Below are 23,270 nucleotides of genomic sequence, written 5' to 3'. Positions count from 1 at the left end.
CCCCAGAAGAAGCTGTGCAGCGCCATCTTGTACACTTGAACTGGCCATGATGCAGCACTCGTACACCCGTAGCTGCCAAGGCATGGGCCACATCGAGTTGAGGTCGCCGCAGGAAAAAGTGAAAGCCCAACCTCCTGAGACCAGCGTGGAACCAGGAGAGACCCCCATCTGTCCGTCTGTGGAGTTGCCTCGGCCACGGAGTGTCCAGCTGATGGAATTACCACCATTCCAGAGGCGGGATACTGGATGTGCGGAACGAGTGGTGCAGCGTCGGACCCGAGGATCGGGTGAACCGGAGCCCCTTCTGTTAGCTCAGTGAGGATCAAAACTGACAACTGCCCAGGAGGAACCACAGCCGGAAGTTCAGTACGAACCGTTACGCCAGTGAACCGTCAGCCACGAGAGCGCTCCTGCGCAAGGAACCAGTGTTCCAGGGAGCGCCATGTCCATCTCAGCCCCATCGGAACAGGTGACTGTTCCCTTGTCTCCGACCCCGGAACGGAGGCCTTCCCAGCAAAATTCCGTCCCAGAGGCCGTCGTCCGCCCTTGCGTTCTCATGGGAGAACTTGTCCCTATACCCCAGCCGTTGGAGGTCCAGCCGGTCTCCCACTCAGCTGCAGCTCTGGGGGCCACACATTCCCACCCAGCCACAGAGGGTCCCTTCCCCATGCCCAGACAGGCCACTTGGGTGGAAGGAGTGATCCACAACAAGAAGCAATGGGAGAGGGAGGTTTGGAGGGAACTGTGGAAGCCTGGCAGAGGCACTCTGGCGGGACGACACACCAGTGGCTGGTTGGTGTACACAGACACCGACCGGAGCTACGGTGTTATGAATAGGTCACCAAGGAGGATGGCAGGAATAGGCTAGGCCACCAGGAAACCAGAAAGGATGGTAACTTAGCGGATTGCAGAGCCCTAATCCTAACAACACAACTAGCAGTAGCCATGGGGCGTACCTACGATGCCCTAGATGCCTCGGCACAGCCGGAGAACTAACTAAGCTTAAAGCAAGAAAGGTGAAATCTAAACTGCCCCGGAGTAGAACCCCAAAGAAATAGATAGCCCCCAAACATATATTGTCGGTGAGACAAGATGAGGCACAAACACAGGCAGAAAATAGACTGAGCAAATGATGGGGCCCAAACTGTCTAGATAGGATAGGAAAGGAAAGACACTGTCTGCAATCATGCAAAAACCCTAAAAAATCCAACACGTCTGATGTACAAAAAACACTGAGGTCTCACGACCTCTCTCCCACTATATCAGCATTCTGGTATGAACTGGCAGCAAAGCAAAAGAGACTAATATAACAGGGGACTGAACAAATTGACACAAGCTGTAACATATGGAGCGGGGTCCAGCACTGCCCCAGCAGGGAGCACACTGGACCCTCACAGCAAAGCAGAAAGAGACAAAACCAGATCAGATGCAAAGGATTAGCAAATGAACAACTTAACTGAAAAATGCAGGATCAGGCAGGAGACAGCAGACCTCAAAATGCACAGGAAGAAACTAATCACCAGCAGCAACTGAGGGAAGTCTGCTGTTAGGCGTCGGGTTCCGGTCGCTGCACAGCAGGAATCCCGAGCGTTGCTTTCGGCAGTCTCCCATTCCTCTCCGGCCGCACAGGAGGCTGCGCAGCAGACTTGACGATCCAGGCGCTCTGCTCAGACCAGCTCTGTAGGTTTAGTTGATGCTGCCACCTCTGGTCCAGCTATAGCAACGCAGGCTGGTCAGCAGCGAGCTACTCCAGGGACTAAGTCCTCCTTTCGGTCCACTGAGCATGCCTGTGGGATGATCTCTCATTGGAGATCGAAGGTCACATGCTCAGGTCCTTCTCCAGCTCGGATTGGACCATTAGAAAGGTCAGGAAGGTCCCTGAAGGATGCGGCTATAAAAGGTTCGCATGGTCACTCGGCCATGCACTAGTATAGACTGCATTATCAGACTATGAGGAGTGAGTGTCGTATGCATGTATGAATGTCTCTGGTGAATGACTCATTAAGAAACGCCTACCCTTGGTAAGCATGTGTTGTGCAGCCTAGCCTGTTAAGCGCCCAGGCTTAGGTGTAGGTAGGACAGAGTCTGAGACAGGCATCAGTGTCCACTTGTGGCTTGGCACACCACGGTGCACGTGATCGACACTCCATAGTCAGCATCTATAGCGGCGTCTGCAGGTGCGACACCGCATGCTCAGGAGGTCTAGAGGGACTCTGACCCTGTGTCCTTGGGGCAGAGTTCTGTGACCACATTCTGAGCGCCCCCTTGCTGACCTCTGTGAGTGCTAACAGACTCTGGCATTTAAGTTTTGCGGTTCTGCAGCTCTGTGACGTAACAGAGACCGCTCCTGTTCACACCGGGTGACGTTAACCTGCGTATGACCTTTGTATACCGCTATATACAGTACGTCCGTCATTACTAAGCAGCAGTTTATGCACCTACTATCATCATATTATTTGATGTGTTCCGCCAGCCCGTAACACCAGCTCACTTATATCCTCCCAGTCAGTAACCCCTGATTTCCAATCATTGTCGTCAGGTGGCAGACTTCTGTCAACCCGGCCAGCTCCACTACCCGCAGTAACCACCAGAGGGAGCCCCAACTCCGAAGTCAGATCAAGAGAATTCACAACATTACGGCTTCATTCATGAGGAAGGGACAGATGCCAAGGTGTACGTCAACGTGGCATCCATCAAGTTCGGGTGATTGCTAAACCAGGTCTCCTTCAAGGAGGACTGTCCTCACTGGTATTATGCGGTTGCTGTTACCCACTACGATGAGGATGACATGGGCCTCTTCCTGGAGTTAGTGCAGGCCCAAACATCATCCAGCTCACGGGAACCTGACAGCGCTACGATGGCGCCATCCACATCTTCTGCAGCTGCAGAGATGGCCTATGAGAAAGAAACACATGGTGCGTGCCATTGAAATTTGGAAATAATTCTGTTTATGCCTGTTGCATCATGTTTGGAGCTGCTGGGACTGTTCCGCGTCCCTGTCGGCACTGTAGCCCTCCCTCTCAAAGAAGTTTCCCTCCCGCTCACAGTAAGTGGGATTTGGCAACGCTGAAGATAAAGCATTGTCCGCATCAATGTTTTGGTATGTGATTTCGGACTAGAGGACAGCGAGCTAGGCAGAATATATGGAGCCTATGGACTCTCTTGTTTTTTTTGTTGCACCTGTTGTGCCCATTCTGCTGGAAAAAAAGGAGAGACTGTCTTCCTAACCGGAGACCCCTGGAAAGACTGTACTCCCCTGTACTCAAGGGAAGGGGGAGCACCTCTCCTAGAGCAGCTTCCTCACTTGTGGAATGTGTAAATAAAGTCTCTAACTCCTGGAGGATGGGGAACCAGGAATGATACCTGTGTGTCATGAACTGTGGTGCATACCGGATGTAGCTTACATTAATCCAAGTGACTTGAGGTTTTTTTACGGTTAAAAAATGTTTTAAAAATTGTTTTTGTATCGTGCCTTGGTCGAGGACTACCAAGTTCAAGGAAAGGAGTGCAAGGGAGTGAGATGTAAGGTCCTTCATGCTTCCCTTCCTCTGATTGCCCTTCGATTGTTAATGTTTAAATATTGCTAAATGATAATGTCTATGATAAATGTCTGCAGTACTAATACATAAATATATATGTATTATCGCTCATCTTTTATGGTTTTGCCACAAGTATGTATGTGTTACCATTCTGTAGAGAACTGTATTATATTGTCTTGTGTTCCTTTAATATAGTATTATATAATATATGTGATCAATGTTCATGCACAGTTAGGGTAAGTCAGTACATCCTTCTTGGGGGACATTAGAGGAGGGCACTTTAGTATATAGTTCCTATAAATATGGGTAAGTGTGATTTTGTTGTGGGCCACTAGATGGGAGGCATACTAGTGGGGCCTTATAGGATGTTCTCTAGAGGGTTAATTGTAGGAGGGGCTGCAGGTAGAAAGAGGGAAGCTTGTTGGAAAGTTAAGTCACCAGAGAATAAACAGTCGCACTCAGGATTTCATGTAATTTGCAGAAAAAGGATTTATTTCAATGACCAAATAAAGAAAATTGCTTCACCGCAGTAGAAAATGCAACCTATTCCATAAGGTAACATTTCAACCATGTCCCTGGTCTTTATCAAACCTTACTGGAGAAAATAAAATTGTATAAATAAATATAAAAGGGATATATACAAAAAGAGACTATATACAAGAAAATAAACAAAACAAAATAATAGTGCTGTACAATTATATACACACAATATACATGATAAAAAAGAAGTGAAGAGGATCCCATACAAATGAATCCCCAAACTCAAAGTATAAATGATGAGAGGGAGACTATTATGAATCATACATGAGCCAAATGTTCAAAAAGGTACTGGTATGGGATGGTGGACGGGATGGTGGAAAAGTATTGCTGACATAAAGAAGCTGATTCACAAAGAGCGGCAGATACTGACTTCATAATAGAGATACAAGGAAGGGTAGACTAATGTAGAATTGATAAATAGTGAAATCCCGTTATGGTCTGCATAGAAGTAAAGTAAAAAAATGTTAGGAAACGGATAACTAGTTAAAGGAGTGGAGAGTGCTTGATGTACCAACCTTATATGGTGCTGCATAGGGGGACCGTGGTGAACTGTAGCAGCTCTGGAAGCTGCCATTATATACGTTTGTGGGAAGTTAGGTTAGACTGGGACAGGGTGCCCTATGGTCCACATGGGCTATAGGCCCAGACAGCTTGGCAGCCATGCAACATTCAAGCGCTGCAGCCCATGATACCCACGGTCACTGTGTGTCATAGTGATGGACCAGTGCAGGAAAGGAAAGATGTGGCGACTTATCACCTGGGCCGATGCTTTTAGGGCAGGAGTCGGTTGGACTGATGAGATGAAGGAAGTTAGAGCTTCGACGAGATCGGTACAGACAGGCTGGATGCTTTACCAGAGTCAACCAAACCTGGTGACTGATGATTTCAAATCTGGGGCGAAGCAGACAGAAGGAATTGTCACATGGCAAGGTTAGTCCAGGAAGGAACTGGGGAGCAGTCTAGGACGTTCCGGTTCGGGCATGTACTGCACAGAAGCGACAGCCAGAAAGGGAAAGATGAGGAAACCAGTAAATGTCACGATGTACCAGCTGTGGAAGTAACGTGTGACGTACTCAGTAAAGAAAGTGTTAAAGTTAACTTGGACTGTGTCTCCATTGCTGGGAATCGCCTGAAAGAGGGACCGTGTCACCTGGGAAGTGTCCAGAGGAAGCTGAATCTGGAGACACAGGTATGCTGGAGAGAAGAGTACAGTTTTCTGTAGGGGAAGGACTGGACATAGATATTGTGGTAATTCAGGTCACGACTACAGTCCTGTCCCTCCCTTACAACAGGTGTCTTCAAATGATCCTACAGCAGATGCAGTGTGTGTTGCTTTGCGGAACACAGAAAACACATCTTCCATTCATCTCAAGGCACAATATGGAATCAATTTTTTCATAAACCATGAATCCAGCCATGTAGTTTATTGCATTCAGTGTAATAGTTGCAATCTTTATTACATAGGATATACTACGAGGAAATTAAAGAAAAGAATAGCGGAACACATTTCCAATATTAACAATAATAATACAGGCCATTCAGGTGCAGGAGAACATTTTCCCACCACACACAAGGTGATATTGTCTCAAATGTCCTTTTTTGGCATTGAAAGGTTTGATCGTCAAATATGGGGGGGGAAACGGCAGAAGCAGCTGGCATTATGTGAGGCTTATTGGTATTACAATTAGATACCAAGTGTCCTCATGGTATAAACTTTAGAAATTACTCATTTTATATATATTGAATCTAATGGTTTATGTGTCTTCATAGGTTTTTGTGTTTGTTTTTACTATTTTAGATTGATTTATCTAGGTTCTAGTTGGATTTCACTTTATTTGATGTATTTTTGTTTCACCAGACAGGTGCCGCTGAATATCTCTAATTACCCTAATTGATTTAATTGGCATATGAAGGCTGTTATATAGAGTAACATTTGCATTTACCTCTTATATCCTATGAGTAAGGGTGTCATTGTACACCAGAAACGCGTCAGCTTTCAAGGTCTTGTTATTAACATTTTTTAATTTTATCAAATACAAGATTCCATTTTATTATCTGGCTGTTTGTGCCAATGAACTCCTCCTTCTCTTTTCTTTTCCAATCTTTTGTGACACACTATCAAGATGGTGTCACAATAACCTTTGCTACAGCTATATGTATTACAAAGTGATAAACCCACCCTGAATGTAGGTAGGTAAACCACAAAACCACTTATCAAAGCCTCTCCAGCACTAACCTGACAAAGAGAAGTTCATCTTAGGAACCACTGGAAAATTGTTTCTGCTCTTATGTAATTTTACATGAAAGGTCTTACTCCTGCAATCCCAACTGTCAATGACGGCTGGGGATCCAAAATACAAGACAGAAGTGGTTTAATGCTGCTTCTGTCCTCTCCTTTGTCATCTATATAGCGCTCAATGAGCAATCTGTAGTAACTAGTAAGTAGTATTTTCAATGATGGCGGGTCTGTTGGACCCAGCGGTCAATATGATTGCCAGGTCTCTGCCCTGCATGGCAGAGCTTCTGAGTTGAGCCTTAGCAGTACAACATCTGCTCTGCCAGTATAGAAGATCTGGCAAACTAGCTTTTAAATTTGATGGGCGGTAGTGATGATCGAGAGTGCTTAGATAAGGTGTTATCTGAGTATGCTCGTGTGCAAATAGAGTATCTTCGGCGTGCTTGAATACTATGTTCAAGTCCCCTCGGCTGCTTGTCTCGAGGCTGTTCAACAGCTGTAACACATGCAGGGATTATCTAACAAACAGACAATCCCTGCATGTGTTGTGACTGTCGAACAGCTGCGAGACATGCAGTCGTGGGGACTCGAATATAGTATTCGAGCTTGCCGAAGATACTCTATTTGCACACGAGCATGCTCCGATAACACCCTATCCGAGCACTCTCGCTCGTCACTAAAAGGCGTCCACAAGCTTTATTTATACTTGGCTGTAATATGAAGAGGCAATTGGGAATTATTTACTTCAATACCTTGACCATACCTAGCCACCATCATCCTTATTGAGGATCAATTGTCTTTCGGTTAGCATATTTCTACAGAAAATATGCATGAAATGTACTGAAATCATTGACAAACCTCAAAGCACGTGTGGTTTTCGAGTCATACATTTATGTTTTGGAAGGATATTTGTCATTTTAGTTCTTCCTATTTGCAGACACACTACTTTATTTACCAGTTAAAATGAATGATGTGCAAAACTGCGTGGGAAGTAATTACATTGAATTGAAACAGCAGCTACTTTTACCCAGACGAACAATAAAAATTAGTTTCAAATAAATCTTTTGCATCTCCCTGCTCATTGATGACTCCAGCCATTTACCAGTGTGAGTCGAAATTAGAATTTAAGCTCTCAGGGGAAATAAGACTGCTAAGAATAAGATATAAGCTGTGCTTACACAGTGCTTGTTTTTATGTGCATGCCATCTATCTAGTGGCGGAAACAATATCATTTAACAATGGCCTAGTGACACTTTGTCATAAGCGTTAGTTTTACATAAATCTATTATTTTTCTTCTTCTTGGTTCTCTAATACTTAAAGTAGTTGTTTATTTACTATTGTAATTGTAATGAAGCAATTATTTTTTTATGCTTAGTGTTCTAGACAAACCGTTTCCCGCATGCCTTAACACCACCAAGTCCAGGATTTATGTCGGAAGTAGAAGGCGACGTAAAGGTTTTTTTTCTGTAAGTGTTAATAAGCTCCAAAGCAAACATTACCACAAAACATAAGGCTGAGTATATTTCTACAGCTCAAGGAACTCCCAAGTTATTATTACTTTTAGCATTTAAAGTAGGGGATATATTTTCCATATAGTCACTGTCGAATACAGACAGAAAAGGGCCCCTGTGCATGAACAGTATATGGGCCCTTTGCAGTGCCTTACCTCTAGGGCCCCTGTGCGGCTGAATAGGTTGGACCAATAATATGTCCACCCCTGCTTATAATACATTTTTCATCTACTGCTGGACCTTTGCTTGAAAAGTAACGTGGTGCATGTAGTTCACCATTGATTGATTAATAATTCTTTAATAGACAGCACATCTGGTAAGGGGAACCTGTTGCCACAAAAAATGCTATTTTCCTTCAAATAAAGGATTCATCTGCAGGTAAATAGCTACATAGTCGTCTCACTGAAAGTGCGATAACTGGGAGAAAATGAACTTATTTCTTCTCGGTAGCCGCCAACTTTCACTTATGGGGATGGGCACTTTGATTGACTGTCAGCTCTAAAGTGCATCTGTGCAGAGCAGGGCATCAATCACGGGGAGGAAAAATTTTTTTTTCCGGTAGCCGCACTTTCAGTAAGGTGGTCGGACTGCCTTGTAACACTGTTATCCCTATATCTGCAAGTAACTAGATTTTCCCAAGGTAACAGGTTCCCTTTAAAGCTGCTGAAGAACCTCTTTGTACAGGTGAAATTAATTCATGTCAGTCAATCAGTGGTTGCAAAAAAAACCCTGTTTGGGAGAGAAGAACAGACAATTCGCGGCGCCCTAAGTGCGTAAACACAATATTGTAGTCTTTAAAGGGAGCACAATTTTATGCACACACCTGATAGAAGACTAATATAGCTTTGGATTATGTATCCTCAAAAATCCTTCCTTTTGGGATACTTCTCAGAAGACAGGGCTTGCAGCTTGCCTCAGGTGGATCCAAGTGAAAGAGCCGGGTTCAGGCTCACACAAGATGAGTAAATCAAGAAAGGCACATCCAGCCCATAAACGGCAGCGCTTCCCAGGACTCACATCCAAGGGTGATATTCCATATTTTTTTTTATTTCATAGGTTAAAAAAGAGATACAACGCGTTTCGGATACAGTGTATATCCTTCATCAGGTATCATAAAAACACAGTACAAATCCTAATAGTATAAAATTCAGTTACACTTATATATAGTAGCAACCTTTCATCCCAGTCTCAGAAACTTGATTTAGGGTGTGGACCAAGTTCAGGAACACAGTTCAGGAACACACCCACTGATTGATCCAACCTTGACAACATGGATGCAAGACGGAAAAGAAAAAAAAACAAAAAAAAAAACGTTCAAACTCTCTCTATGATATCATTCAATCCATTTGGATATAATGTTCCCAGACGATATATCCAAAACGTTTCTTTCCGGTTTAAAAGAGCATTCCTATTTGCAACACCAGAGGGTATCTGCTCCACCGGAGTTACTTTTATGTTAAAAATTTTGTTATGTTTAATTAGTAGATGCCTTGAGAGACTATGTTTTAAAAAGCCGTTTTTTGCTCTATTTCTGTGACCATTAATGCGGGACCGCAGTGTCTGCACAGTGCGTCCCACATATTGCAAACCGCAACTGCATGTGATTACATATACAACAAAATCACTGTTACAGCTGAGTCTTTGTGAAATCTCAAAGACCTCACCAGTACTATTACATTTGATGGTTTTCCAACCTGAAAAAATGGTTCTTCTTGATCTAGAGATCAGCCATAGTGGGAAAAAAATTATTACAAAAACCCACTTCAAGAAGGTGGATTCAAACGGCTTTTTAGATTTTAACAGTGCACATTACAAGAAGTGGAAGGTTAATATACCCCACAGCCAATTTTTTCGTACAAGAAAGAATTGTACGAGAGAATCTGATTATGTAGCTCAGTCTAAAATTCTAAAAAGAAAATTTAAGGAAAAAAGATACCCAAAAAACTTGATAATTAGTGCATATAGGGATAACAAAGTAAAAACACAGGAGGAATGTGTAAAAGGAAAAAATAGGAATGGGGATAATTTGACCATTGGTAAAGAAAAAAGTGATGATCGCTGGAAATTGAATTTTGTGACCACATTCAATAGGGGAAATAAAGTAATAAGAACTGTGCTTTCAAAATATTGGTATATCTTGAAGCGTGACCCTGTTTTGGGAAAACATCTCCCTGATAAACCAGGGATTACATATAGAAGGGGGAAAACTTTGAAAAATTTGGTGGCCCCCAGTAAATTAAAAAAACAGTTGGATTCAAAAGGAAAAAACTATAAAAAAAAGTACGGATCAAATTTTATGTGGTGTTTCTCAAGGAACCGGAGTTTTTAAATGCACCTCTAAAAAATGTTGTACCTGTGGGATCCTAGATCACGGGGCTAAAACCATCAAATGTAATAGTACTGGTGAGGTCTTTGAGATTTCACAAAGACTCAGCTGTAACAGTGATTTTGTTATATATGTAATCACATGCAGTTGCGGTTTGCAATATGTGGGACGCACTGTGCAGACACTGCGGTCACGCATTAATGGTCACAGAAATAGAGCAAAAAACGGCTTTTTAAAACATAGTCTCTCAAGGCATCTACTAATTAAACATAACAAAATTTTTAACATAAAAGTAACTCCGGTGGAGCAGATACCCTCTGGTGTTGCAAATAGGAATGCTCTTTTAAACCGGAAAGAAACGTTTTGGATATATCGTCTGGGAACATTATATCCAAATGGATTGAATGATATCATAGAGAGAGTTTGATCGTTGTTTTTTTTTTTTCTCTTTGGGTTTTTTTTTCCTTTTGGGCTTTTTTTTTTTTTTTTTCTTTTCCGTCTTGCATCCATGTTGTCAAGGTTGGATCAATCAGTGGGTGTGTTCCTGAACTTGGTCCACACCCTAAATCAAGTTTCTGAGACTGAGATAAAAGGTTGCTACTATATACACTCACTGGCCACTTTATTAGGTACACCTGTCCAACTGTGTGTTAAGACTTAATTTCTAATCAGCCAATCACATGGCGGCAACTCAGTGCATTTAGGCATGTAGACATGGTCAAGACAATCTCCTGCAGTTCAAACCGAGCATCAGTATGGGGAAGAAAGGTGATTTGAGTGCCTTTGAACGTGGCATGATGGTTGGTGCCAGAAGGGCTGGTCTGAGTATTTCAGAAACTGCTGATCTACTGGGATTTTCACGCACAACCATCTCTAGGGTTTACAGAGAATGGTCCGAAAAAGAAAAAAAATCCAGTGAGCGGCAGTTCTGTGGCCGGAAATGCCTTGTTGATGCCAGAGGTCAGAGGAGAATGGGCATACTGGTTCGAGCTGATAGAAAGGCAACAGTGACTCAAATTGCCACCCGTTACAACCAAGGTAGGCAGAAGAGCATCTCTGAACGCACAGTGCGTCGAACTTTGAGGCAGATGGGCTACAGCAGCAGAAGACCACACTGGGTACCACTCCTCTCAGCTAAGAACAGGAAACTGAGGCTACAATTTGCACAAGCTCATCGAAATTGGACAGTAGAAGATTGGAAAAACGTTGCCTGGTCTGATGAGTCTCGATTTCTGCTGCGACATTCGGATAGTAGGGTCAGAATTTGGCGTAAACAACATGAAAGCATGGATCCATCCAGCCTTGTATCAACGGTTCAGGCTGGTGGTGGTGGTGTCATGGTGTGGGGAATTTTTTCTTGGCACTCTTTGGGCCCCTTGGTACCAATTGAGCATCGTTGCAACGCCACAGCCTACCTGAGTATTGTTGCTGACCATGTCCATCCCTTTATGACCACAATGTACCCAACATCTGATGGCTACTTTCAGCAGGATAATGCGCCATGTCATAAAGCTCGAATCATCTCAGATTGGTTTCTTGACCATGACAATGAGTTCACTGTACTCAAATGGCCTCCTCAGTCACCAGATCTCAATCCAATAGAGCATCTTTGGGATGTGGTGGAACGGGAGATTCGCATCAGGGATGTGCAGCCGACAAATCTGCGCCAACTGTGTGATGCCATCATGTCAATATGGTCCAAAATCTCTGAGGAATGCTTCCAGCACCTTGTTGAATCTCTGCCACGAAGAATTGAGGCAGTTCTGAAGGCAAAAGGGGGTCCAACCCGTTACTAGCATGGTGTACCTAATAAAGTGGCCAGTGAGTGTATAAGTGTAACTGAATTTTATACTATTAGGATTTGTACTGTGTTTTTATGATACCTGATGAAGGATATACACTGTATCCGAAACACGTTGTATCTCTTTTTTAACCTATGAAATAATAAAAAAAAAATATGGAATATCACCCTTGGATGTGAGTCCTGGGAAGCTCTGCCGTTTATGGGCTGGATGTGCCTTTCTTGAGTCAATCAGTGGTTGGCACAGAAGATGAAACTTTCTACAAAAGTACTATTTCTGCAAAAAGACGAGATGAGATGGGTCTATGTAGTCAAATTAATTACTGGGTTCAGCAATGATTTATTTATGGCATGAGAATCTGAATATGTGTACTCTAACATGGTACGTCAATAAGATTGGGGTTTCGCGCCTTGCTCTAATTCCTAAATTGTCAGCCCACACCTACTACCCAGTCAGATACATTCAGTGCAGAAGACATAATAGACAAAGGAATTGTGTTATGATGAGTCACCGAAGGAGGAAAAAAACAAAATACCAGCTAAGTCCAGAAAAACCAGAGAGGTTGGCAGCTATCGGATTGCAGACCCCTGAACCTATCCACAACAACTAGCAGTAGCCGTGGGGGGTTCCTACGGTGCCCTAGACCCCTCGATCACAGCCGTAGAACTATATAGCCTAAAGACAGAAAGGGGAAAAACTAAACTGCCCCAGAGCAGACCCCAAAGCAAAAGGCAGCCCCCAACATATAATGACGGTGAAGCAAGATGAAAACACTAACACAGATAGAAAGATAGTTTGAGCAAATGATGGGGCCCAAGCTAACTACATAGGACAGGATAGGAAAGCTGCTGTCTGCCATCCGCAAAAACCCTATCAAAATGAGCCAACCGACTGATAGGAAAAACAGGCCCTGAAGTCGCTAGGCTTCAAAAGACTATATCAGCACTCAGGTATATTCTGAAGACAGAGCAAAATATCAACAGATCAGAGACAAAAATGGAGTTCAGCTCACCCCCGGCCGGGGATGGCAGAACTTCCAAAAAAACAAGGCAAATCAAAAACAAAACTGAAGAGTACAAAGCAGAGCAGAATAAATTAGCTTTGAGATGCAGGAATCAGACTGGTCTCCAAGAATCCAGCAGGAAAATCACCAGCCAGGAAGAAGGGCGTCGGCAGCCTTATATCCAGTCCTCAATTCCAGCCACCCAGTCATCATCTAGCTGCCCATGTGTTTGGTAATCAGCCTCACTACCCTCCTTCACCAGAGGAGGGAGTTCATCAGACCTCAATGGTGAAGGGAAAAATGAACTCACAACAGAATTGTGTAACCTTGGTCCAAAGGTATCACATTGTTTTCTAAGACCATTATGTCCTGTACGCCCCCAAAACTTTAATTTTGGCCCATTTTAGTTATCATTGTGAATTTATATGGTTGCAGAGAGGTAGCAGATGCCTGGGACGAGGGAGCCCAAATGGCCTTTTGTCATAAGAGAAAATATCAGTGTTATCAAAGAGACTTGGTAGGTGTGGGAAAATTTTGCATTAGTGCTCAAGAATAACTTCTTTAACTAGGGCATACTGTTATACTGTAAGCAACACATATGGCCCAAATTATAATTCTTTTTATTAAAATGTTTATGCTTCACCTGCTGTTTGTACTGCTACCAGTAGACTTCCAAAATCTGTTTTTGAAACAACATGCAGCATGTTACATATGTTTCCAGACGATCATTGAAAGCCAAGATTAATCCAAGAGAAGAAGATTGACACAAATTGAATACATCAGAGGGATGTCTAATACATGAACAGTGGTTATGTCGCTGATAATTACACATTTATTACAGCAATTTTCTACTTGTAGCAGGCATCCTGTATGTTTATAGCACTCATGAGAAATGCATCTCTTTTTATACACTTGTTTTAGGACTGGTATTTGAATGACAGCAATTTAATAGTCATGTTGAAGATTTTTTTTTTAGTGGGCAACTATATCTAGGAATTTCCTGTTGAGGACTCTTAGAACTTGAATTCTTTAGGGAGGTAAAATGTAATTCCAGAACATCTTAATATCTTTAGAATTCGGTGAATATAAAAAGAGGGCAAAGTTTAAATGGAGTCGAAAACAAGCAGCACTCTAGGAGAATTCTGCAGCCATATTTTCTGTTTCTAACTATACATCTTTCTTGAATATTGTAAGTAAAGATGTAACAAAGTGGCACCTTAGAAGTTTCTTGGCTGTTTTATATATTCCAGGGCTTATTAAGGCAACTAGTTCTCCTGCCGGGATCTGATGCAACATCTACTATATGTCCTAATGCCAGACCACGGCTTGCGGAGCTGTCCATCCCTGAGGTGCTGAAAGAGCTACCAGTTAGGACTGAAGGAAATGATATTCGACTGACATACCCATATGGTTGGTAGATGTCTAACCGCTGGAATGTCTGTGCAAAAGTATTGTGGCAATAATTCAATATTCTTTTATCTCTTCACATTTACAAACAATTATTATTATGGCTCCTGGCCAACACATTATCAAAATTAAAAAAAAAGAAATTCAGGTGATAGGATTAAGTAAATTACATTTGCGTATTTGCATCTGCAAATTGGACATTAAAATAATAAAGACTGCTGTGTTTACCAACCCGATAAATCTTCATGTGCTAAAGCACACGCTGAATACCTAACAGCTGTAGATATTCAATTATGTCCATTTCTACAAAGATCCATCAGTATACTGTTTGAATTATTATTCTTTATTTATCTAGTGTAAACATGGCCACATTTTTGCAAAATGGAATAACTATATTTCTAAAAGAGAAAAAAAATATTGAACAGCAAAATGATATCACATTTTCGAAAACACAACCAGGGCCAGTTTTAGACAAAGTGGGGCCCTGGGCAAAAGTTTAAAGTGGGGTCCCAAATGCTCACATATACTGCACCATCACACAGAAACATTTTGGCTGAGTTTACATGCGCTGAGTTAAGGCCTTTAACCCCTTAGTAACAGCCAATTTGGTACTTAATGACCAAGTACATTTTTACAATTCTGACCACTGTCATTTTATGAAGTTATAACTCTGGAACGCTTCAACATATTCCACTGATTCTGAGACTGTTTTGTTGTGACATATTGTACTTCATGTTAGTGGTAAAATTTCTTTGATATAACTTGTGTTTATTTATGGAAAAAAAGGAAATTTGGGAAAAATTTTGAAAATTTTGCAATTTTCAAACTTTTAATTTTTGTACACTTAAGGCCTTTTTCACAATTCAGTTTTCTGGCGTTAGTCAAAATCCGCCAGAGTGTGAAAAAACGGATCAGTTTCTGTTTTGTGCAAACGGATGCCAGCGGATCCGTTTTTTTGGAGAGAGAGAGAGAGAGAATTTGTTTTGCTGCCAGAACGGGATTTGGAGTTAAATATCATGCAAAGAAAGTCTTCCAAGCATGCTCAGTATAAAAAGGCGGATCCGTTGGCGGATTCCGTCAATTAACGGTTGGCAACGGATCCGCCGCCCATAGTTGTCCATTATAACGCATGGCGGACAGAGACGATCCATTGCTATCCGCTGTTTTAACGCACAAAAAAAGTTTAATTGTCAAAAAACGGATGCAACGGATGGCCATCCGTCAAAATCCGCCGCAATGCAAGTCAATGGGTAAAAACGAATCCGTCCAAAAAAATGGCGGATCCGTTTTTTTTGCAAAACGGTGTATTTTAACTGACGTCAAAAAACTGAAATGTGAAACAGGCCTAAATCGGAAAGCGGTGTCACATAAAATAGTTAATAAGTTTTCTCAAGGTATCAGGAGAAAATGGACCACAAAATTTGTTGTGCAATTTCTCCTGAGTACGTCGATACCCCATATGTTGGGAAAAGCCACTGTTTGGTTGCATGACAGGGCTCAGTAGGGAGGGAGCACCATTTGAGTTTTTGAACGCAAAATTAGCTGGAATCAATGGTGGTGCCATGTTGCATTTAGAGACCCCCTGATGTACCTAAACAGTGGAAACCACCCAATTCTAACTCCAACCCTAACCCTAACACATCCCTAACCCTAATCCCAACCCTAACCATAACCCTAACCATAAACCTAACCCTAATCCCTAATCTCAACCCTAACCGTAATCCCAACCATAGCCACAACCCTAACTCTACCCTAACCCTAGCCCACCCAACTCTAACTTTTAGCCCAACCATAACCCCAACTTTAACCCAACCCTAACCCTAACTTAAGGCCAACCCTAACCCTAACTTTAACACAACCCTGACTCTAACTTTATCCCAATTCACTTTAGCTCAACCCTAACTTTAGCCCAACTCACTTTAGCCTAATCCTAATCCTAACTTTAGCCCATCTCTAGCTCTAATGGAAAAATGGAAATAAATACATTTTTTTAATTTTATTATTTTTACCTAACTAAAGGGATGATAAAGGGGGTTTGATTTACTATGTTTTTTTTTTGTGATCACTGTGATAAGTTCTATCACAGTTAGCAAAATGAACCAATAGGAAAAATTTCCTATTGTTGCCAGGTGCCAGCCGGCAGATCATGGCGGGCGCACTATGCATGCACTCACCATTTTCTCCCGGAAGAAGACGCCGGTGGCTCAAGGAACTTCACGGGGGTTTGCAGGGACAATGGAGGGGGGATTGAGGGACCCTATTTCTCTCTCCTCTGGTGTGCTGAGACCCCAGAGAAATTCAGACTCTGGGGGGGCTCTATACCCTTATTCCTCAGCGCCATTAAAAAGTGGCGCTGTGGCTTAAGTACCCTTAACTGATGCCGTTAAAAGGCGTATCGGCAGTCGTTAAGGGGTTAAACAAGCGTGATCATAAATATTTAAGTCATTCAATGCTTGTTTCACGGCCTCTTTCCACCTGTTGAGGAAGAATGATGGGCACATAACAATCACTAGTAGATCAATCTGTCCCCATACAGTATCATGTTATCAGCAGTATATGTGCAGGTTAAACAGGGAAGTGTGCTGCCGAGAACAATGATTTCTGTTCCGGCATAAACAATCCAATTACTCGATGAATAGGCCTAATTTTGCTTTTTTAGTATAATGCACCCCATAGTCTTCCACATGGTATAATGTTCCCCATAGTCCTCCATGTATTATAATACACTTCCATAGACCTCCATATAGTATAATACACTCCCCATATTCCTCCATATAGTATAATGCACTCCCCATAGTCCTCCATACAGTATATTACACTTCCGATAGTCCTCAATATAGTATAATGCATCTCATATTCCTCCATATAGTATAATGCACCCCATAGTCCTACATACAGTATAATGCAGTCCCCATAGTCCTCCATACAGTGTAATACACTCCCCTTAGTCCTCAATATGGTATAATGCATCTCATAGTCCTCCATATAGTATAATGCACCCCATAGTCCTCCATATAGTATAATGCTCCCCATAGTCATTCATGTAGTATGAGTATGATGCATTCCCCATAGTCCTTCATAGAATATTATGCAGCCCTGTATGGTATAATGCACTCCCAATAGTCCTTGATAAAGTATAATGCATTCCTGATATAGTAAACATAGTATAATGCACTCCCCATAGTCCTTGATAAAGTATAATGCAGCCCCATACAGTTTAATGCAGCCCCCATGGATTATAATGCAGCCTCCAGAGTGTAAGGCATGCTCCATACAGTATAATTCATCCTCTATTGAGTATAATGCAGCCTCCACAGAGTATAATGCAGCCTCCATGGAGCATAATACAACCTTCATAGAGTATAATGCAGCCCCAAAGAGTATAATACAGCCTTCATATGGAATAATGCAGCCCCCACAGAATATAATGCAGCCTCAGTCACTGGCTGGGAGCCCCTGTGAAGTAGGGGCCCTAGGCAACTGCCTAGTTTGCCTGCCTCTAGCAAAGCCCCTACATACAACCTTGCCCACACTGCCTGAGAAACATTTAAAGGATTGTTCAGCCTTTGGGTACAAGAATGCAGTCACTCTATGTAATTGCAGACTTGTGAATCTTCATATAACATGCATTACGTGCTGTGAGGATTCTCAGACTTGTACCCTAAGGCTGGACAACCCCTTTAATTCATATGTGCTCTTTCCTCAGTTCTGATAAATATTCAGCATGTTTATACTCCAAGACCTGACTACAAAGGGTTTGTATTCAGCCTGTAACTACTGTAAATACATAGACCCGTATAGGAGTTTTAGATATAAAATGGATTTTTAGATGCTTCAAAGCTACAGAAACTGTTGTGAACTGTTTTTGCACCACAAAATTATTATTTTTAGTTTGATTAACCTGAATGTAAATTATTTGACTCATTATATTTTTAAAATACATTTTATAGCTCAGCATATTCAGGTAGATTTTCCTTAGAAGATAATTTATTTAGTTTTAATGAAAAATGTAAATTTTTAAAAGCACAGATTTTGAGTGTTCTCTATAGGATTATTGGATGAAAAATTAACTACCCTATAGAGCAGGATAAACTCATTGTTATGTCTGCTGTTAACATGTTTAATTACAAAGTTGTGAAAAGTTACATGATTTAAATTGTTCTGGTATTTCTAGAAGCTGATATGAAGGTGACACTGGGTCCAAAGCCCCCATGTTCAAATAGGGAAATATCCCAATTCTGGATGGATACATCTCTCAATGGTCTTTTCCTCTGTAATGGCAATGAGTGGATACCTGTACTTGAAAGTAAGAAAGCTATTATATATGAATACATAGATCACTATGAATGTTTCTTTCATACATTACTCTATGAAATGTAAACAACTGGGGGATGATGTATAAGCTCTCTTATGTCATCTTTGACATTCATCCACTATTGAAGAACATTTTTCACTGATTTTTTTCTTTAATTCAATATATAGTTTAATGAGAGCTGTTGACTCAAAATAGAGGATGTTTAAAAAAGACCTTTCACCAAATTTTTCATGTTCAACTAGACACGTGATGTAATAGTGGCAGTGTAATAATATTTTCAATTTCCGCTCTCCATTATGGAGATATTAGTAATAAAAGGATTTGGCACATAATGAGTTCACTTTTATTTAAATCCACATGGGTGCTATCAGACAGTTGTCACTGGGGTGTCTCCCTCTATCAGTTGAGTAATCAGAAGCAGGGGCAGTAACACAGCAGAAAAATAACACCCCCCCCATAATAGCATAGGTTTCTCAGTATGTGAGATGTAAGGATCCTGATCCTGCATGATTAGCAAGTGCTGTGAGATTAGAAAACAGATGCTCTCACCTTTTAGGTAAGGTCACATAATAAACTGTTCCATCAGCTCCTCTCCTAGCACTGTTAGCTCTTTCTTTCTGACCCCTCATCCCACACTACCTGTTGGAGGATGTCACACTTATGACTGTTGTGCTAAAAACAACTTATATAAGTGTCATTACTGACAGAGCTCTGTACAGGCAATGTGAGAGAAGAGGCTTTATAGCAAAGCTGATACTAATATGAGAGAAGGAAAGCTGATAGAAGTGTTTGTATTATGACACAGCTAAACTCAGCTGTGCTGCCCCTCCTGCCTCAAAGACCTTATTTGAAAGAGTTTTGAGACCTCTGTCCTCCAGTCTCCCAGCACTTTCTAATTATGCAGGAGATTAGACCAGGAGAGCAGATGTGTATCATTACATCTCACACATTATGAAACCTAAGTTATGGTGGGGCCTGTTCTTTTTCTTCTGTATTGTTGCCTGCTTATGACTTGTTAACTTATAGAGGAAGAAAAAGTACACATCTGCAGTGAAAACAGTCTGATAACTCATTGGGTGCCAAATAGTGATTGATAATATCTTCGCAACGGAGAGACAAAATTAAAAAATCAAACCACAGTAGATGTTTAATTAAGGTTTTGCTTAGAATATGCCATTATTATGAAAGATTACATTTCCAGGTTAAATGATAAAATATTGGAATAAGCAATAGAGAATGGTATTTTTCGTTCAAATAAATATATTTTATTCATTCATGTTCTTTCACCCATATGTACAGTATGAATGGAAAATCCTTCTTTGTTGGCTATTTCTGCTTCTCATTTGTGAAAAATCTAGGGTATTCACAGAATACAGATTGTCATTGATGACATTGGAGGGTACACTAGTTGGTTGGGAATCTGCTTTCCCTGGTTTCTCTGCAGCCCTACTTAGTTGTTATAAGTATCTCCAACCAATGGATATAGGAATTCTAATAGTAGCTCAATAAGAGGGAATTATTCATTATTCTGTTCCATAATATGATTATGTGGCCATACACTGCAGCTTCACTGATTTTTGCTGTTAAGGATTTTATGAATCCTCTAGAAATACATAACACCTCTGAATACTTTGATTGTTAGCCTTTGCCTTCTCCCCATTGTTCGGGATGGTCATTGTTACTTTCTGCCGCAGCGGTGATAGGGAGAAATAAGTATTTGATGCACTGCAGTCAGGATGTATTTCATGTAATCTTAATGAAAATCACATTATATTCAGTCGTCTACTTGTTATGGCGGAGTGAAGAAATTGATGCATTTCTTTAAGACTTGCTAAACCACTGAAATTAATCCGACTTTAGAACATTCGGTGGTAAATAATATTCTTTATAATGTGGAAAGGGAAAAAAAGAGATAACAGCGTCTATCTGTGGATCCAACCAAGCAGTCTGATGGGTACAAGTGGAATAATTTAGTTTTGATAGTGAGTAGACCATAGAAATGGGTGACATTCATACAGAAGGAATGTATTAAAGTTATCTTTCTGGTTTTGGTTTGTTCCTTTTTTGCAGCCTAATTATGGCCTCCATGCCACACCACACCAATGAAATAGCTTATCAATCAATTGCCCAATTACTTTTTTAAGTATTTAAAAATGGAGGGACTATGTAAAAATGGTTTTACTTTTTAAAAGGTTATTCACATTTTTTCAAATCCTCTTGAATTAATGCTGAATTTATTTTTGCATGATCTCTTGCGAGGTGTAAAAAAGCTAAATTAAAGAAGTCCCTATTAATTTTGGAAAAAAGAGGAGGTACATGTGCATAACTTGGAGAAAGATAGCCTAGTTATACATAACCCAGGGGCAGGCAGTGATATTACTAGTAGCATTAACCATATAAAGGGTTATTCTTAAGTTTGAAAGTTATCCTCTATTCATTGAATAATGGATAACTTTCTGATTGCTGAGGGTCCAATTGCTGGGACTGCCACTGATCCCAAGCCATGGCTCTGAAGATGTGTGAATAGAGAGGTGGTCAATCATGTGCTCTGCTACTCCATTCATTCCTAATGGGTCAACCAGACGTAGCTAAGCGCTCCGCTTGGATTATCTTCGCCATTCCCATGAGAATAGGAGTGCGCATGTTCAACCTCCACTGCATTGAAAAGCCCTTGTTCTTGGGATCTGTGAGGGTACCAGCGTTTGGGAATTTATCCCCTATTTGATAGTGGATAACATTCAAGCTTGAAAACACCTCTTTAATGGTTATCATTCCATCATTATTACTATTCCGTTTGACCATGCATGTGTCCTGTTGCTAACTGAATAGCAAGGGGTCACAAGACATTTGAAGATGACTTGACTGGCACCATGTTTAACATTATTCAGTAAATCCATGAATGCAGAATGCATTACACAGGATTGATCTATTAACTGTACTATTTTATAATGGAGACATAGCTCAAGGGCACCAATATTAAAGGGCATTACTAGAGGTACTAAATAGTGATGAGAGGACCCGTGGATGTTCGTGATTGTTGGGTTCAGGCGACATTTCAAAAAAGATGACAGTGTGTGAGCCAGTAGCTGTGACAGTGAAAAGGTTACCACCGGTAAGGCATCGGCTGATGAGTACAACTCTCATCAGGGTACGCCAGGTCTTGCTGATAGCAGTGAGATTATGCGACGATAATACGAGTATTCTCCAGCCAGCGCCTGTCCATTTAGCTAATAAAATTATTTAAATAAATAATTTAAAAAATTCTGTGGGGTGCCCCCCATTTTTGATAACCAGCAAAGCTAAAGCAGACAGTTGGTGGCTGCTTTTCTCATACTGAGTAGGCATCCAGCTGAGTTGATTGGGAGAAAGCGCCTGCGTATGACCGGTGGTGACACCACTAAGGTTATCGCTGGTCACACGCAGCTGCATTCTGTCACGGAGTGAGTGTAGCGATGTGACACGACCCAAAGAGTGGTCAGTCAGCAGATGGCACAACACACAATGGGGATGGAATAGGTGGGAGGAAGGCCCTAACAATAGGGAATGAGGGATGGTCACACCCTGAGCTCAAAACCAGAGAATGTCCATGCACTTCCCTAACGCCCTATGCGGGTCCTTCCCCCCCCCACCTCTGTCAGGATTCCTCATCCCTATTTGTCACCTAATACTGCCCTGGCTTGTGCAATGACCAGAAAGGAGCACTATCCTCACCTCTGCAGGTAATAAACACAGGGGGAAGTGACAGACACCAAAAGGACAAGTGTTATGAATGGGTCACTGAGGAGGATAGCAGGCCCAGGCTAAGCCACAGAAAACCAGAGAGGTTGGTAACTAAGCGGATTGCAGACCCCTGATCCTGTCCACACAACTAGCAGTAGCCGTTGAGTGTACCTGCGATGATCCTAGACGCCTCGGCACAGCCAGAGAGCTAACTAAGCCTAAAGCAAGAAAGGGGAAATCTAAACTACCCTGGAGCAGACCCCAAAGGAATAGATAGCCCCCAAACATATATTGTCGGTGAGACAATATGAAAACACAAACGCAGGCAGAAAAATAGACTGAGCAAACGATGGGGCCCACACTGACTAGACAGGACAGGAAAGGAAAGACACTGTCTGCAATCATGCAAAAAAACCTGCAAAAGTCCAACATGTCTGATGCACAAAAAACACTGAAGTCGCACGACTTCGCCCCCACTATATCAGCACTCTGGTATATTCTGAAAGCAAAGCAAAAAGAAACCAATATAACAGGGGACAAAACAAACTGGCACAAGAAGTAACATATGGGCGGTGATTCTGCACAGTCCCAGCCGGAGCTGGCTGACCCGCACAAAGCAGAGATAGACAAAACCAGATCAAATGCAAACAGAGTAGCAAATAAACCACTTAGCTGAACATGCAGGGCAGAGCAGGAGACATCAGACCTCAGGAGGCACAGGATTAAAATCACCAGCAGGGATAGCGGGAGTCGGCTGTCTTAAATCCCAATCTGAAACCCCAGATCTCCAATCATCTTCCTCATTATCAGGTGGCAAGCCTCTGTCAATCTGACCAGCTCCACTACCTCCAGTAACCACCAGAGGGAGCC

At 41.9% G+C, this 23,270-nt stretch overlaps 1 protein-coding gene across 1 annotated transcript in view; it reads left to right on the top strand.

Moving 5' to 3' along the window:
- The window catches only part of TSPEAR (thrombospondin type laminin G domain and EAR repeats), a 248,864-nt gene that overhangs the window by 108,106 nt on the left and 117,488 nt on the right, over nt 1–23,270 (top strand). Inside the window, exons 4-6 of the mRNA XM_073551427.1 lie at nt 7,692–7,782; nt 14,209–14,368; nt 18,540–18,671. Coding sequence (XP_073407528.1) covers nt 7,692–7,782; nt 14,209–14,368; nt 18,540–18,671 — 383 coding nt within the window. The remainder of the gene's footprint in view (nt 1–7,691; nt 7,783–14,208; nt 14,369–18,539; nt 18,672–23,270) is intronic.

Source organism: Dendrobates tinctorius, unplaced genomic scaffold, assembly GCF_039654945.1.
Source record: "Dendrobates tinctorius isolate UK_male_01 unplaced genomic scaffold, ASM3965494v1 ptg000177l, whole genome shotgun sequence".
Taxonomy (NCBI): domain Eukaryota; kingdom Metazoa; phylum Chordata; class Amphibia; order Anura; family Dendrobatidae; genus Dendrobates; species Dendrobates tinctorius.
This window is presented reverse-complemented; position numbering and strand designations above follow the sequence as displayed.